Source organism: Hipposideros armiger, unplaced genomic scaffold (genome assembly GCF_001890085.2).
Source record: "Hipposideros armiger isolate ML-2016 unplaced genomic scaffold, ASM189008v1 scaffold_12, whole genome shotgun sequence".
Lineage (NCBI taxonomy): Eukaryota > Metazoa > Chordata > Mammalia > Chiroptera > Hipposideridae > Hipposideros > Hipposideros armiger.
Genome location: NW_017731362.1, coordinates 6,179,936 through 6,195,217, shown reverse-complemented (window position 1 = coordinate 6,195,217; position 15,282 = coordinate 6,179,936). Strand labels below are relative to the sequence as shown.

At 34.3% G+C, this 15,282-nt stretch overlaps 1 protein-coding gene across 1 annotated transcript in view; it reads right to left on the bottom strand.

The window, feature by feature from the left end:
- Nucleotides 1–15,282, bottom strand: part of UNC13C (unc-13 homolog C) — a 565,880-nt gene that overhangs the window by 199,658 nt on the left and 350,940 nt on the right. Inside the window, exon 18 of the mRNA XM_019664136.1 lies at nt 4,910–5,043. Coding sequence (XP_019519681.1) covers nt 4,910–5,043 — 134 coding nt within the window. The remainder of the gene's footprint in view (nt 1–4,909; nt 5,044–15,282) is intronic.

Here is a 15,282-nt window from a genome sequence, read left to right as displayed (position 1 = left end):
GGGAAGAGCGCAATGATGGTGCCAACTTGGGCCAGTGAAGCAACGTCCTCCACAACTAGACCGAAGAACATAGCAACAGCAACTTGTCTGTTCCCTTTCCCCCAATTCCTCAGTGCTGTTCCCATCCCCCAAATCCCCCAATAAAAATGTTAAAAAAAAAAAAAAGTTTGAGAGATAACCAGGAGCTGGGGCTGGGCTGATTGATGAAACCAATCTATCAAAACTAGGCTCTTTTATCTAAGGTTCAGAAACAAACACAGAGAGTCAAGGAAAATGAAGAAACAAGGGAATAGGTTCCAAACAAAAAAACAGGATAAACCACCAGAAAACAATCTTAATGAAATGGAGATGAGTGATTTACCCAATAGAGAGTTCAAAATAATGGTCATAAAAATGCTCACCTGAGGCCAGGAGAGCAATGCATGAACAAAGTGAGAATTTTCAACAAAGAAAAGACATAACAGACAAAGAATGAATCTTCAGAGCAGCAAGAGGAATACAACTTATTACATACAAGAAAATCTCCCAGAGACTATCAGTGCATTTTCAGCAGCAACTTTTCAGGCAAGAAGGGAGTGGGGTGATATATTAAAAATGCTGAGAGGAAAAACATGCCAACCATGAGTACTCTACTTGGCAAAGTTGTCTTTTGGAATTGAAGGAGAGTTTTCCAGGCAAACAAAAGCTGAAGTTCACCACCACTAGACCGACAGTTATGTGGATCAATAGATCAATGGAACAGAGAGTACAGAATTAAACTCACACATATAGTTAATTGATTTTTGACAAAGTTGCCAAAGTAATCCAATGGGGAAAGGATTTTTCTAACAAGTGGAGTGACTAAACATATGAAAAAAAAACATTTCAAAGAATCTTAAACTCTATATCACAGCATGTACAAAAAAATAACTTGAAATGAATTGTAGACCTCAATGTAAGATATCCAAAAGAAAACGATGGTGTTGCAAGTTGATTTTGGGTGTCGCAAAGTTTTCTTAAGTAGGACTTAAAAATCCCAAATTATAAAGGAAAATGATAAATTAATTGGATTACTCCATCAAATTTAAAAACTGCTCTTCAAATGATACTAATAAGGAAATGGTAAAGAAAGTCACAAACTAGGAGAAAATATGACAACAAGCCATTATTAGTACATATAAAGAACCATTATAACTCAATAATAATAAGATAAACATCCCAACTAGGAAATGATAAAAAGATTTGAACAGACACTTCACAAAAAAAAGATATATGGATTGCAACAAGCACATAAAAAGATGATCAACATCAGTATTTAGAAAAGTAGAAATTAAAATCACAGTGAGCTACCACTATACACCTATTTGAATGGCTACAATTAAAAGTCAAATCATACGAAGTGTTGGCAATGTGCAACCACTTTGGAAAGTAGTTTGGCAGTTTTAAGAAATATTAAACATGTACCTACCACATGACCCAAGGGAAACGAAAAATGTGTCTATGCAAAAACTTGTAAAGAAATATTCATAGCCATCTAACCCGGAAAAAAAAATCCAAATGTTGATACTAACCCTAGAATATTACTCAGCAATAAAAGGAGATGAAGTACTAATACACAAAACCTGGGTGAATCTCAAAATATTTGTAATAAGTGAAATAAAGTCAGTCAAAAGATTATATATATATATATATATATATATATATATACACACATATATATATATGTACACACCCACACACTTATATACACACACACATATATACATATATACACATACACACATATATGTATATATGTACATATATATAATATGCTTCCTTTATATAAAAAAGATAAAAATTTCAAACTGATTTATATCAGACAGCAGATCAGTGTTTTTCTGGTGTGGGTTACACAGGGCACATGGGAACTTTGTGGGATGATGGAAATCTACATTATCTTGACTATGGTGAGGGCTTCGTGGCTAGAGATAGATGTCAAAACTAATCAAATTGTATACTTTAAACATCTGCAGTTTTATTATAGTCAGTTATATACATCAATAAATCTGTTAGAAAGGGAGAGAGAGACCCACACCTAAAGATCTAAAAATACTCTATCTAATAGTTTTCAGTTTCAATGTAATAGTGAAATTTCTATGAGCATCTAGAAACCCACATCATAAAAATAATTTTTAAAATGTAAATAAATATTGCTCAAAGAAATACTCTAGTACATCATTAATCAATGGAGTAGGAACAGAGAGAACAGATACCAACTATGCATATGGACAGACTTTAATTTATTCATTCATTCAACTACTACATATGCCTGGTTATATACTAGTATACAAAATAAAACAAATCCCTCCCCTCAAGCTTACATTCTACAGTTATTACAAATTGCTATCAAATTTGAATAAGCAAAGCTTAGAATGATTCTTCAAAGTCATGATAATAAATATTTAATTCAATAAATTATTTACATCAATAATCCTAGATAACATTCAAAGAGATAAAAATAACTCCTATGCTGTTAAATCATTTGTTCATCTGTCATTGCCTTCAAAATAAAACCAAAACTTGTTTTAGCCTGACATGTCCTTCACAAACTGGCCTGTGCTTTCAGACTTTAGTATTCATAGAACGCATGATGGAAGCTTTATTAATAATTAAGACTTCTGTGCCAACTTCGGATTTTGCCTCCACAGATTTAGAATGGTGCTCAGAAACCCAATCAGCAGCCCATGTCATCCTGACACCAGGTGTCTGGATTTTCTACTTTGTGAAACACTGTGCTAACTTCACCAACCAATGTGATAATTAGTGAAGCCTAAATGTGACCACACATTGTGCAAATAAAGAAACAGGTGTGAATAAACATCTCATTGACCACCAAGACCACACCTCACTCTCCAAAACAGTTCACTTAAAACACTGATTCAATTAAATGAGAAACAAAATGAAATGATCTTTCATAAGAAAAAAATCTTTAGAGCATCCTCAAAATCTGAGCAAATACAATAGCAAAGAAAGATTCCAAACAGAATGAAGGCATTCAAGTTTTTATAGGAGTAGGTTTCACAGAAAAAAAGTGACTCTAAACTCGGACATTAAGACCAAAAATAAAAAGTAAAACAAAGACATTTATTACCTTTCCCTTTGTTATTGCTTATTTTTATACTTAGTAGAATTTAGTTTATAATTTAAAATTTATTTTGCCATAAATAAATGTAATTCCTCTATTTCCTTTAATATAGTTATAAAAAAGTCAACTAAAATCTTTACATATCTTTCATGGTATATTATTAAAGAGAATTCTAGGAAACTTTAATTGATTCCATGGTTTTATAATGTCTCTTTTTCCAGTCATATCCTGATTTCAGATATTTGGTAAATGTAAAGAATTTCTTTGATTAAAAATAAAATCCTTTCAAATAACTTTTAATTAGCATTTCTTAGCAGATTTTTAAGTTCATTCAATAGTAATTTATCTAATGGCCTATCTGAATCGAAGGGTACAGCCTTGCAACAAGTTATTGGTCTTTCTATTGTTAGGAAATCTACTCTGCCTTTAAGAAAGTTCCAAAGAATGAATGAGAAAACACATATATGCCACAAAGCTGCCCAGCATGAGCTGAGGACATGTCATATATTAAAAGAGAAGATCAAGTCTTGGATCATTAGAAGAGGATAAAAGAGCAAAGTCTCTACAGATGGTCATCAAAAGACCAGGAAAGTTGGCTATAGGGGCAAAGGAAGAAGAAAGTAAACAGGCAAACCTAATGATAGTTGCATATCAAAGAGGGGACCCCTGTCTGATGAGGAGGAACATGGGGCAGGTGAAAATAGGTGGTTAAGAAGCAGGAAACGATGAAACCTGGGATACTGAAATTCATTTCTTCTGTAATTGGAACTTTAATTGGATTCAACATAGGCAAAAAGTCCCTAAAAGCCTTGACCAGTAGGGTCATAGAGAATGAGAAATAATAAAACTAGGGTCTACATAGTAAGCCTGAATCTAGTTCATGTTCTGCTTCATTGTTTGTCTATTTCTGCTATCTGTACTTCCCACAACATTTCAGGTATTACCAATATATCAGGATACCCTTCCCATTAACCAGACTGCAAGTGTGTAGTTTGCAGTCAGCTGTTATTTTGCTTGGATAGCCCGCAACAGTGGGCATGATATAAATCTTGAATTAAAGATTAAACATTAAAGTTGGATCGGATCTTGGATATTATCTAGTAATATGTCCTTACTTTACATATGAGGAAACTGAGTCCGTAGGGAATTAGATACTTTGCTCAAGGTCTCATAGCTAGTGGCATTTTGATCAATTGGTGATTTTAGACTCTTCTAGAGTCTGTTCTTCTGCAACAGCTATAAATTTTAATTCATCTGACTTGTCTACTTGCTCATAATTTGTAAATTCTATGCTTGGATGCATAGGCTTAGGTTTTTATTTGAGAAAATGAACTTGTTCTATTAAATGTTGCATTAAATTTGTTAAATCCAGCATACATACTATTTGAAAGCAGTTTTTTTGATAAATCTTTATTATTAAAAAGTCACAATGGAATATGTTTAATACTAGTTCTTTAAAATTCTTTTTTAGATTGAGGGGGTGCACTTTATATCTTCTTAGACAATGGGATAGTTATGAAAGAAACCAAAGAGAAAACTTTTCTACATTAAAAAAAAAATAAATCTTGGGATATATTTGTCTCCATATCCAAAGAATCACACTCAATGGGGCTTGAACTAAAAATTCATAATATCACTGAATTGATATTTACTGATAAAAGTATAAAAATACTGTTTTCTACTATGGCTTAATTTTATAAAAAATTGTCATTGTCATGAGAGTATAAGCCATGATTCAAAGATGTTATGTTTTTGTAACTTTAGCTGAATAAAATCCATTCATTTATAAAGCAGTGTACTTACTGATTCAGGACAGGTGTGTAGGCAGTTTTATCCTCATCAATAATAGTGACCATCAGTGTAATAAGTTGGGGCCAAAAATCCAAATTCTTGGTGGTTGGTCCCTGCTCTTCCCGAGGAATGTCCTGTTTCTTACTCTGCTCACAAGGTCACGTAACATGCAAAAGAAAAGGTTAAATGGCATGACTTTAGTTAGAAGTCACTGTTAAACAGGAGGATCAGAAAAAAAGTGTTATGAAAACTCTTAGATCACGTGAGCCAAAGCTATTAAATTCAGGTTTCCTTTCTTCACTGAATGGGACCCCATAGGATAACATCACATTGACAAGGCTTGTTTCTAAATGCTTGTTTCTTGAGTGAATGTTTCTCATCCTCTATCACAGTTCATAAACTTAGCAATTATTACTGCAGAAAGTATTCCTTTAATGTGGCTTCTCCCAAGGAGAGATTGAATTATATGTGTACAAAGATGTGTGTGTGCGCACAAATGTGTATATGAAAATTTATCATGCCTAAGTATTTTGTCCAAAGTCACATTGGTAGTAAGTGGTCAGAACTCAATGCCGTTTGGTTACAAAGTCTGTACTATTAAATTCTACTTTATATACATGTTACATAATGGCCTGGAACTCTCTCATTCCACCTATAAATGTATCTAGTTTGCTAAAGCTTTGTCAGGTTATCTTTCTTCTCTCTCTCTCTCTCTCTCTCTCTCTCTCTCTCTCTNCTCTCTCTCTCTCTCTCTCTCTCTCTCTCTCTCTCTCTCTCTCGCTCTCTCTTCCTCTCTCTCTCTCTCTCTCTCTCTCTCTCTCTCTGTCTCTCTCTCTCTCTGTCTCTCTGTATGTGTGCCTGTTTAAGTCATATTTGAATCTTTCTCAATTTACCACACTGAATGAATTCTCCAACTGTTACATCTAGAAAGACAGTGTTGTCTGGGATCTAAATTTACATTGAGATTAACAGAGTACAATAACAATCTCGAAAGTTTCACATATAAACTTCATACTCAACACATATTCTTTTGAACATACTGAGAAATTATTCTCGTTGTTTAGTTTGGTGGGTATTCATCTTAGAACATTTCTTTTACATTTACTTTTTAAAATTAAGCAAAAAGAAAAAGGCAGAGACAATTTTCACCCAGGTATAGAAATAAGTGGGAAGCATATGGCTTCTCTGACTATTTTTGCTAAATTATTCCCAAGCTTATAGGTCCAGGACGTTTGATAACTTCGATTTGTGCCTCAGAAAATTCATGGGCTCTTTGATATACAAGGTGGATTAGATTTTATCTAACTCATTCAACTGCCATATCCAACTAGCGCTTCTTATCTGAAAATCAGCCAACCCCTGCAGAATGGTTATGCTCGTACCTGCTAATGTTGTCCAAGACATGTAACCAAATTTGGATGAGTCATTAACAGATTATTATTCTCCTTAAGCTAAAATATAGCCCTATATTGACTCCACTTACTATTAGAGATCTCCACACACAGACTATAATGTGCCTTTAGGGACATGTCATTTCCCAGGTTGATTGATCTTTATGCTCAAAATGCAACAGAGATTAAAAGGAGGAGAGTAAAATTAAAACAGTCAAAACTTAGTGGCTGGCACAAATTACTTCAAATTTCCAGAATGATCTATAACATAAGCAGCTTTCAAAGGGCCTTGAGAACCTTGTATGTCTGGTCCCTGAGAACCACTTGAAACTCCTTGGTAGGCTACGCTTTTCTGCTCCTGAGGCACATAAGTACAACAGATCTTTAAGAAGAAAAAGGCAGCAGTACAAACTTACAAATATCCAGCTTTGCCTACTTTTAGGTTACATTTTCTATTAAAATGTATTTTTCTTTTGTGAACAGGACTTTCCTATTCTCACAATAATGTAATTATTTATTCATTACATTAAGCTCAATTGATTTCCTTCTCTATGATGTATTTAGAAATCAGAAAACCTGGTGAGTTGTGAAGGTTATAAATAAAATTAGTTCTAGTGGCCTCAGTAGACTATATTAGAGTGCTATCATTAATCATCACGATGTGCATATAGCTAAGCTATATGTCTAGCTTATTTCAAATAATGTGATTAAATGAAAGGAAATGACTATAACTGATATGTTTAACATCAGTCACTTATCATCATTCTGCAAAGAGTGATATGGAGAGACTAAAAGTACATAGACGACTATGCATTAATTTCAAATTCCCTTAGCTGTCACAAATTATACTGCCATTACTGTTTCATGACATTAGACAATGATAGAGGTACCGTTTTTTTATATCGAATTCTGTATGTAGCATGAGAATCAACCAATTGGAATGCTGAATCATTAAGTTTTTATGTAGCACACAAGAATATCATAAATCAGACCTTCCCTATCTTACTAGCACATTTCAATAGACTGCATGTTTAAAATAATAGGGTGCAATCATGTATATTAGAATATTTAACCGGTTTATTAAGAATTAAATTCTTCTAAGTAAGACTTTATTAATATCCTAGAAGTCTATTAGAACACTTGACCTTGGGGTTGGAAAAATTAAGATAACAGTAGGAGAAATTTAAAAAGCTAATAATAAGATATATTAACATTTACTGAAATGCTTATAAATCAATATTTATTATAATAAAATATATTATAATATATATTCACACAATATACAAGTATAATGTATAATTATAAGTCAATAACAAAAATACAAGTTTATAAAGCTATGATTTTGATCAACTTTAATTATGTTTATCAGTATTATCATGACTAATACTTATTTTGCTAATAAACTATTGAGGAAAGAAAGTCTGTGAGAGTATAACGGGGAGAGGATTTTTTGAAAGTGGAAAGTTGTCAGGATCACCTGAAAAAAAGCATCCAATGGTCATGTTTACAAAGGATATTTCACTACAAAAAAACCTGTGCAGACAAGCTGATAAGACATACACTATACTTTAAAAATTTCAAGTAAGTAAATATGAAGGTATTCCTTCAAGAAGAGATCAACAGATAGAACTATTACCAGCAAAAACAAAAGTGTTGAAATAATAGATGATATCTTCATGGTAGTAAGACGTTTGCAATGCTTCTAAGACTGTTGCATTTCTGTGACATTCCATGTTCTTGTTCAATGAGCATGTAATTTTGAAACTCTCCTCTAAAGAGTTGGCCAGACAAGGGTTGTGAGGGGATATTTAATAGAGAAATGCAAAGGTGGGATGTTCAATGCAAAAGTATATGGCAGATACCTACTTGGAGAATTACTAATAATCTGAGGCTACAAGCTCTTGATAAAGTATGTTTTTCTAACATTAGATTTACTGGATGCTAGTGAGTTTAGTTTAACACACATGCACGACTCATGCTTAACTCAATTAAGAAAATGTTTCCTTAAAAAAAGTTAAAAAGATTATTTCCAGATTCCTTTGAGTAATATGTTAATGCACATAGTAATTCTCTAAAATGATGGTTCTCAAACAGTAGTGTATGTTAGTCTTTCTGGGAAGGCTTGCTAAAACACAGATTGCTAGGCCTGTCCCCTGAGTTCCTGATTCAATAGGCCCAGGGTGAGGCCTGAGAATATACACAGATAACAGAGTCTCAAGTAATTCTGGTGCTACTGGTTCAGAAGCCAGCCAGTTTGACGACCGCTGCTCTGAGAGCTAACACTGGAACATTGGGTTCTCAAATGTATTTGAACTTGATAAACCCTCTACTCCACTCCTATTTTCCATACTCCATCTTGCAAAATTTTCCATAAAATAAATGTGACTGAACATACTTTGGGAAACAAAGGGCTATAAAGATAGATGCTGTTAAATCCAAAAGTACCTTGTGTGTCAAGTTAACAAATTTGCCTTTAAACCACACTTGATGAGAACCATTAAAATATTTTAAATATGGGAGTATTCACTTACAATTGTTTTTTTAAAATGACTTGGAAGTAGCAGTAAGTTTAATGAAAGTCAACATATGAAAGAGTTAATAAGTAAAATTGATAGAATTCATTGCCTAGTTGGTGAAAAAGAGAGAGAAATCAAGTGGCACTATCTAAAAGGCAATTAGGTAGATTAATCTGGAGTTTAAAAAGCATTTTAGATTATTTATGTAGATAGAAGAATTCCAAGATATATGAGTATGTGGTAGTTGAAATTATGGAGTAAATAAGATTACTCAAAGAGAGGGAAGATGATTGATGGCCAAAGACAAAACCTTAAAGAAAAATCTAAAAAAAGGAAAATAATAAAATTTTATGAGTCAGGTGATAAAGAGTCTTGCAGATAAATTTTGTTGATGCTGAGAAATAACTGCTAGGGATTTCCATCCTGAGAGAAGAGGAGGCATAAATAATAAAGGTTTGAAATATCCCTTGCAAGGAATAAGACAGAGGTTTGAGTGGAGCCCATGGTGGCACTGCTAGATAGCTTGGGAGCTCTGTGAAGAGTGGGTCTCTGGAGGTATAGTGACACTATTTTGTATCATTCTGAGTTCTTTTCAGTACTAGATTAGAAATCAAGGAAACAGAGTTGGAATTGTTACTGGAGTGCAATGAAAGTAGGAAAGGAGAGTTTTTGACAAGAATGATGTGCGAGAACACATATTTAATTTGGTCCAGAAGAAGAAAACTGGAAGGGCAGATGGAGGAATCGATCTAGAGAGTTCAGGGAATGAGAAAGGTAGAAGGACAGCAGGTTGTTTGGACATCTAGGTCATGGGCGTGGGAGACAGGAACAGAGATTAGGTGACCGCTCTAGAGCCGAGGTCTAGAAGATTTTTCAGGTGAGATAATGAAACTGTAGTATCTCTGAAAAGAACTTACAGAATCTGTGTGTGTATAAGTAAAGAGCTGCAATAATGTGCACAGCGAGATGGTTTTGGTTCAAGGCAGGTGACAATTAAAGGTTTTGGCAACAAGGTTTATAGATGCCAGATTTTGGAATATCAGGACAGTGTGGATATAAAGACACATAAAACAGAGGTGAGCCTGAAAATTTAAAAAGAGAAAAAGCTTAAAATATAACAAAAAGGGCTGGCAAGGGAAATTAATATTAAACTGTCAACTGGATAGCTCTTATATAATATGTTTGCAACTTCCTCTGACTGAGTTGGCTGTATACCTCTTCATATTTCTGAGATTAGGAAATCTTAGCCCCAGCAGTGCACAGGATAGAAAAAGGGCAACTGTCAACAGTTTTGGAAGCTGATCATAAAGTTTCAGATGCCTAGGGGATCTGAGATCCTTGTGAAGAGTGATGTGGACAGTTTATCGGCTAGGAGAAGGCAGACATTTACATTGCTCTACGCCTAGACAGCATCAGACAGAATTTCTCCAGGTACCTTTCCCTTAGCCCAGAGAAACCAGTTGGAACATTCTTGACATCACTGGAGCCAGTGTTCTTTCTTCTCTCTCCCAGATACTGCTGCCTTCTTTTTAGGGTCTAAGGATACTTCCGTTAACGCTAAATGCAACAACAGAGGCATTGCTTTAGCTCATTTTGTGTTCAGTCATCACAACAAAAGTTAGGCTTGAAGACTGAATATGCAAATATACATATGGTCAGAGTACAATCTTTGTAGCAACCAGTTCAGGAAGCACACAGCCTCTGCTGCAGTTGGGCCAGAATGGCCAGGACCTGGTCAACGGCCACCAGTTTCCTGATATTTTGCCTTCACTTCAAACTCAGGATCAACCAGACAAATCCAACTGTGATCCCCAAACCCATCTCAGAGAATGCCCTTCGAGTTAGTTGACTTCCAGCTGTCCCATGCCAACTAGCTCTGATCATATCAGACCTGATGCCTTTCATGATTTCCACCACAAAGCTTTCACACTTCCCAGCCTGCCTTTGAGTCTCTGCCAAATAAAAGTAATGTTGGCTGCCTTCCTTGTTATAGCAAGATCGGAATAAAGGGCCTCTCTCTGTTCTAATTTGGGTGGTCTTCACTCATTTCCAAATATCAAAGCCAAATATTAAAATCCTTATTTTAGAGATAAAGAAACTGAGTGTTACCTTAATTCCCACCCTTCTTCTTAACTGAAAAGAAACATGGAGACCATATTTAAAAATTTATAGTCTTGGTTTTTTTATTTTTTATTTTTTTTGATATCCTCAATTCCTAGACATGGTTATATAGTTTATATACATGTGATAGCCTTTACCTCCCATTAATAATATGGAGCTGATTTTTATTGAATTATATCTTGAATGATAGGGAAAGATTTCAGATAATAAAATTATTGATGCTTGTGTGAAGTCCCTACCACACTTCCTGAGTTCTTGAGACTGTCACAACTGCTCAGCACTTACTTGGCAGTTTGAAAGCTCTAGGCACAGTCAGGGTCTGGTTCTAAACTAATTTCCTTATGTTCCCCCCTTCCTGTTCCCCCCACCCAGTGTTAGAGCTTTCTTAATTGATACTGTTTTATCATCAGCATCCTGTTGTCTCAGAAGTTCCTACTAAAGCTACTGATTGATTCTTACTGTTCTGTCACCACAGTCCCTTCATCTGCTTGTCCCAACTAGTGTTGGTTTAATTCCATTCAGTTTGGGGCAGTATAGATCATCAGACATGAACATAATAGGAGATCCAGCTCTTAACTCCTCATGGACTCCCTACTCTGCTTGCCCAAACAGGAAACCATCAACATACTATAGGGTTCATAATGACTTTACTAAAATTGCTTATCTTGGTAATTCTAGAAGACTAATTTCTTGTTTGATAACACTTAAGCAAAATGGCATGAGCCTCTAATCAAGGTTGAAGGTGTTGAAGGTATAAAGAAAGGAAAGGAAGTAAACAAAAAACAAGACAGGATGTGAAAGTATTTCACAGGGGCTTTCACACAGAGGAGGAAGAAAATAAAAGAGGAGAAATGTTGCGAGGAACATATTAACTTTATGTGAGCAATTTAATCACCACACTGGGGAACTCTACAAGCCTTGCTCTTTGTCAGCTCAGACAAAGGCAATCAGGCTGAATTCCAGGGTCTTGCATCTGGAGTGGTATCAAGTTAACTATCATTAGGCAAGGCAAAGGAAGAAAAAATACAGAAGTTAAAAATCAATGCTGAAGTAAATGCAATATTGTTTGTCTCTCTTCTCAACTTTTTTTTTTTTTTTTCTTTAGCTGAGCCATCCTGCCACTTGTTGGCAGCTCAGTGGCAGCTCAGCTCAGGCTAGGAATCGAACCGGTCCCTTCCCAACTTTTGCCCCACCCACAGTAGCTCCTTTTTTTGTTCTTTATTCACACTGCAGCATTAAAAAGGCTACATACAACAGTTATTGCAATTTATGCATTCTACAGATGAGGAAAATGAGGCTGCCATAGTTTAAAGCACTCCATCGAGTTCATACAAGGTCATAAAGACCTCAAAATTTTAATGTTCTCAAGAAAACAACCTTCATTTTACTTGCCCCTGCCTCCCCCAAGTTAAAAATTACTCAAGAAAAATAGCAGACAGTAGATTTGGATTTTGTTTGCAAGGCATCAAGAAGAAAATTAAGTTATTTTTCTTTTCCTTTCTTTTTTTTGGGCATCTTTTTTAAAAATTAGTTTCAGGTGTATAAATCAATGTAATCGATAGACATTTACACCCCTCATGGAAATTAAGTTATTGGTCAATAGGGTTTATGACCCCTTGCCCTAATTAAAGAGCTTGAGGGCCATTGCTAAATGGAAGCATTCGTGGTTTCAATTGATGACCTAAGAAACCTCCTTATATATCTTAAGACCTTGTATAAATGGGACATGCTTTTTAAGGTGGTGCCAATTATTTCTGTTGATTCTTTTTTTTTGCCTTTGACCAAGTTCAGTCCATCTCTTATTTAGACCATTTGCAAGCTCATCATCTTTGATTTAGCAACTCCAAAGGTATTTTCCACTGTTAATCTTTAATGCCACTGTCAAACATGCCTTATTCACTCACTGAATTGTACTGAAATATAGTAAGTCACTTAAACTTTGGCCATAAATGGCACAGATTTGGGGACATTAGGCTAAATGAGGTTGGTGCCTGGACTCTCTAATGAACTTGATCTTGCTCATACACTTTATGAATAGCCCTTAGTATTCTGGCTATGCCAGGAATAAATCTGCGTTAATTTTCATTACAGATAAAGTTGTGCTACCTTTGCCTTTTTGGGACTGCTGGGGCAGAGTCTATATTCCAATTGCCAAGACTTATTGTATAACTGGCTATTTAAATCCACAGCAAAGGTGCCTTGGGACAATGTGAATTGCAACTTCTAGAGAATCTAAGAGAAACATACTGAGGAATGAAATTTGAGACTATTTTCAAAACTGTCAGTGACTAATGTTTTTCTAGGTCTCGTCCATGATTATCTAACCTCGGAATCACCCAGGTCACTTATTAGAAGGGGGTGGGGGAGGTAGAAAAGTGTAAAGCGGGTCAAATATATGGTAATGGCAAGAGATCTGATTTTGGGTGGTGAACACACAGTACAATATACAGATGCTATATTATAGAATTGTACATTTGTAACCTATATAACTATTAACCAATGTCACCCCAATTAATTTAATAAAAATTAAAAAAAAAGAAATACAATTGATTTTAGAGCCCCTGTTGAGGACTTAGCTAAATCAGGATAACTGGCGGTATGGCCTGGGAGATTGTGCTTACATAGCTCTGTTCTGAAATCTTTGCATTCATAGGAAGAACTTATAATTAAGTCAAGTCAAAATAGTTCTCATTTTGTTTAGGAAGAAGAGTGATATAGTTTGCCCTTGATGCCAGTATTAGTCACGGATTTGCTAAATTTTATAGTCTGTCCTGATAACAAAACACTTCTGTTGCACCTTTATATCTGAGAAATTAAACTACAAACAATTCCTTAATTTTAAGAAAAGGTGGAATAACCTACTGGATATTTATGTGATACCCTGTCCAGGTGTCGATAGACTGCTTTGGTAGATCCCTTTGTAAAGCATTATTTTTTTTATTAATAGTCACTAGAAAATTACTGGTAGCCTCCAATAGCTTAATATACTGTTGCTGAGAACAAAAAAAATCGAGCAACTGGTGGTTTTAAGTAAGAGTAATTATTGAAAACTAAAAAAAAAAAAATGTTAATCTGGTTAGAAAAAAACCAAAGAATTTCCACATATTATTAGAATATTTCATTTTTATTATAGCAAAATAGTCAAAGAATCTTCACTGGGTCCTTTCAGCTTCAATAAGGCTGAGGCACCAGGCATTTAAATTGCCAAAACCACATTTCAAAGTGTTTGGACAGTTTAAGTGGTTTTTAACACCACTAAATGGTTCCTTGAACTTGAATAGGCCATACATGGTTAAATGATCTATACATAACTACAAATTGTTATAACTCTGCATGTGGACTTTAACTATACAAATTACTTCATAACATGGTATAATAGAAAAAATAATAATTGAGCATGGAATCAGAAGCTTACATTCTGTTCTCAGCTTACCATTAACTTACAAATTTGGGAAAATAATTAATTTCTTCAACTTTGGATTCCTAATATTGAACTAGGAGAATATATATATATATATATATATATATATATATATATATATATATATATGGATTTTCCCCCCATGTTACTAATAATTCTTATTTTCTTATAAGTCTATAGGTTGGAATCTTCAATAAGTGGCATTTATTACCATATTAATATAAAAAGGGAATGCTCACCTTTAATTACATTTTTGGTATATACTCTGCCTAATTGACAAGGTCCTTCTTAGAAACCCAAGAAAGATGCATAAGAAAGTTTCTTGAATATAGAACATTACTATTTAATGGCTAAACTAATAATTTTGTCTTTTCCTTTTTCTATAAATTAAATTTCCATTGAAAGGAAAATGTGATATTCACATGCAGCAGGCGTTTATTTTCCATTTAAGACAGTACATTTTTAAAAGAACTAGTAGTACTTAGACTGAAGTCAGGAGAACCATGATGACTGATTTTAAATACATTTTGGCGATAGTATAGAAAAAGATTAGAAGATAAATTGGATTTGTCTTGTGTGAACAAGGAAATAACACTAGTTCTTGTGAGTAAAATTTTCAATAGAGAAGATTTGAGTACAACATAAGGAAAAACTTTCTAAATATCAGATCTCTCCAAATGTTACAAACCTCCAAATTTAGAGGCATGTATAAATCCCTTGTCTATACTGTATTTAAAAATTGGCCTCATGCCCTGAGTTTATTTTTAATATGCTTTCTATAATTATATATCTGTAACTAAATTAGTAGCAATAAAAACATAATTCACAAATTTTGTGCACTTGACAGGATGTTGATTAAAAATATATGTTTACTGTTTAACAGCTTTACTGAGGTACAGTTGACATACAAAAACTGCATATATTTAATGTAGACAG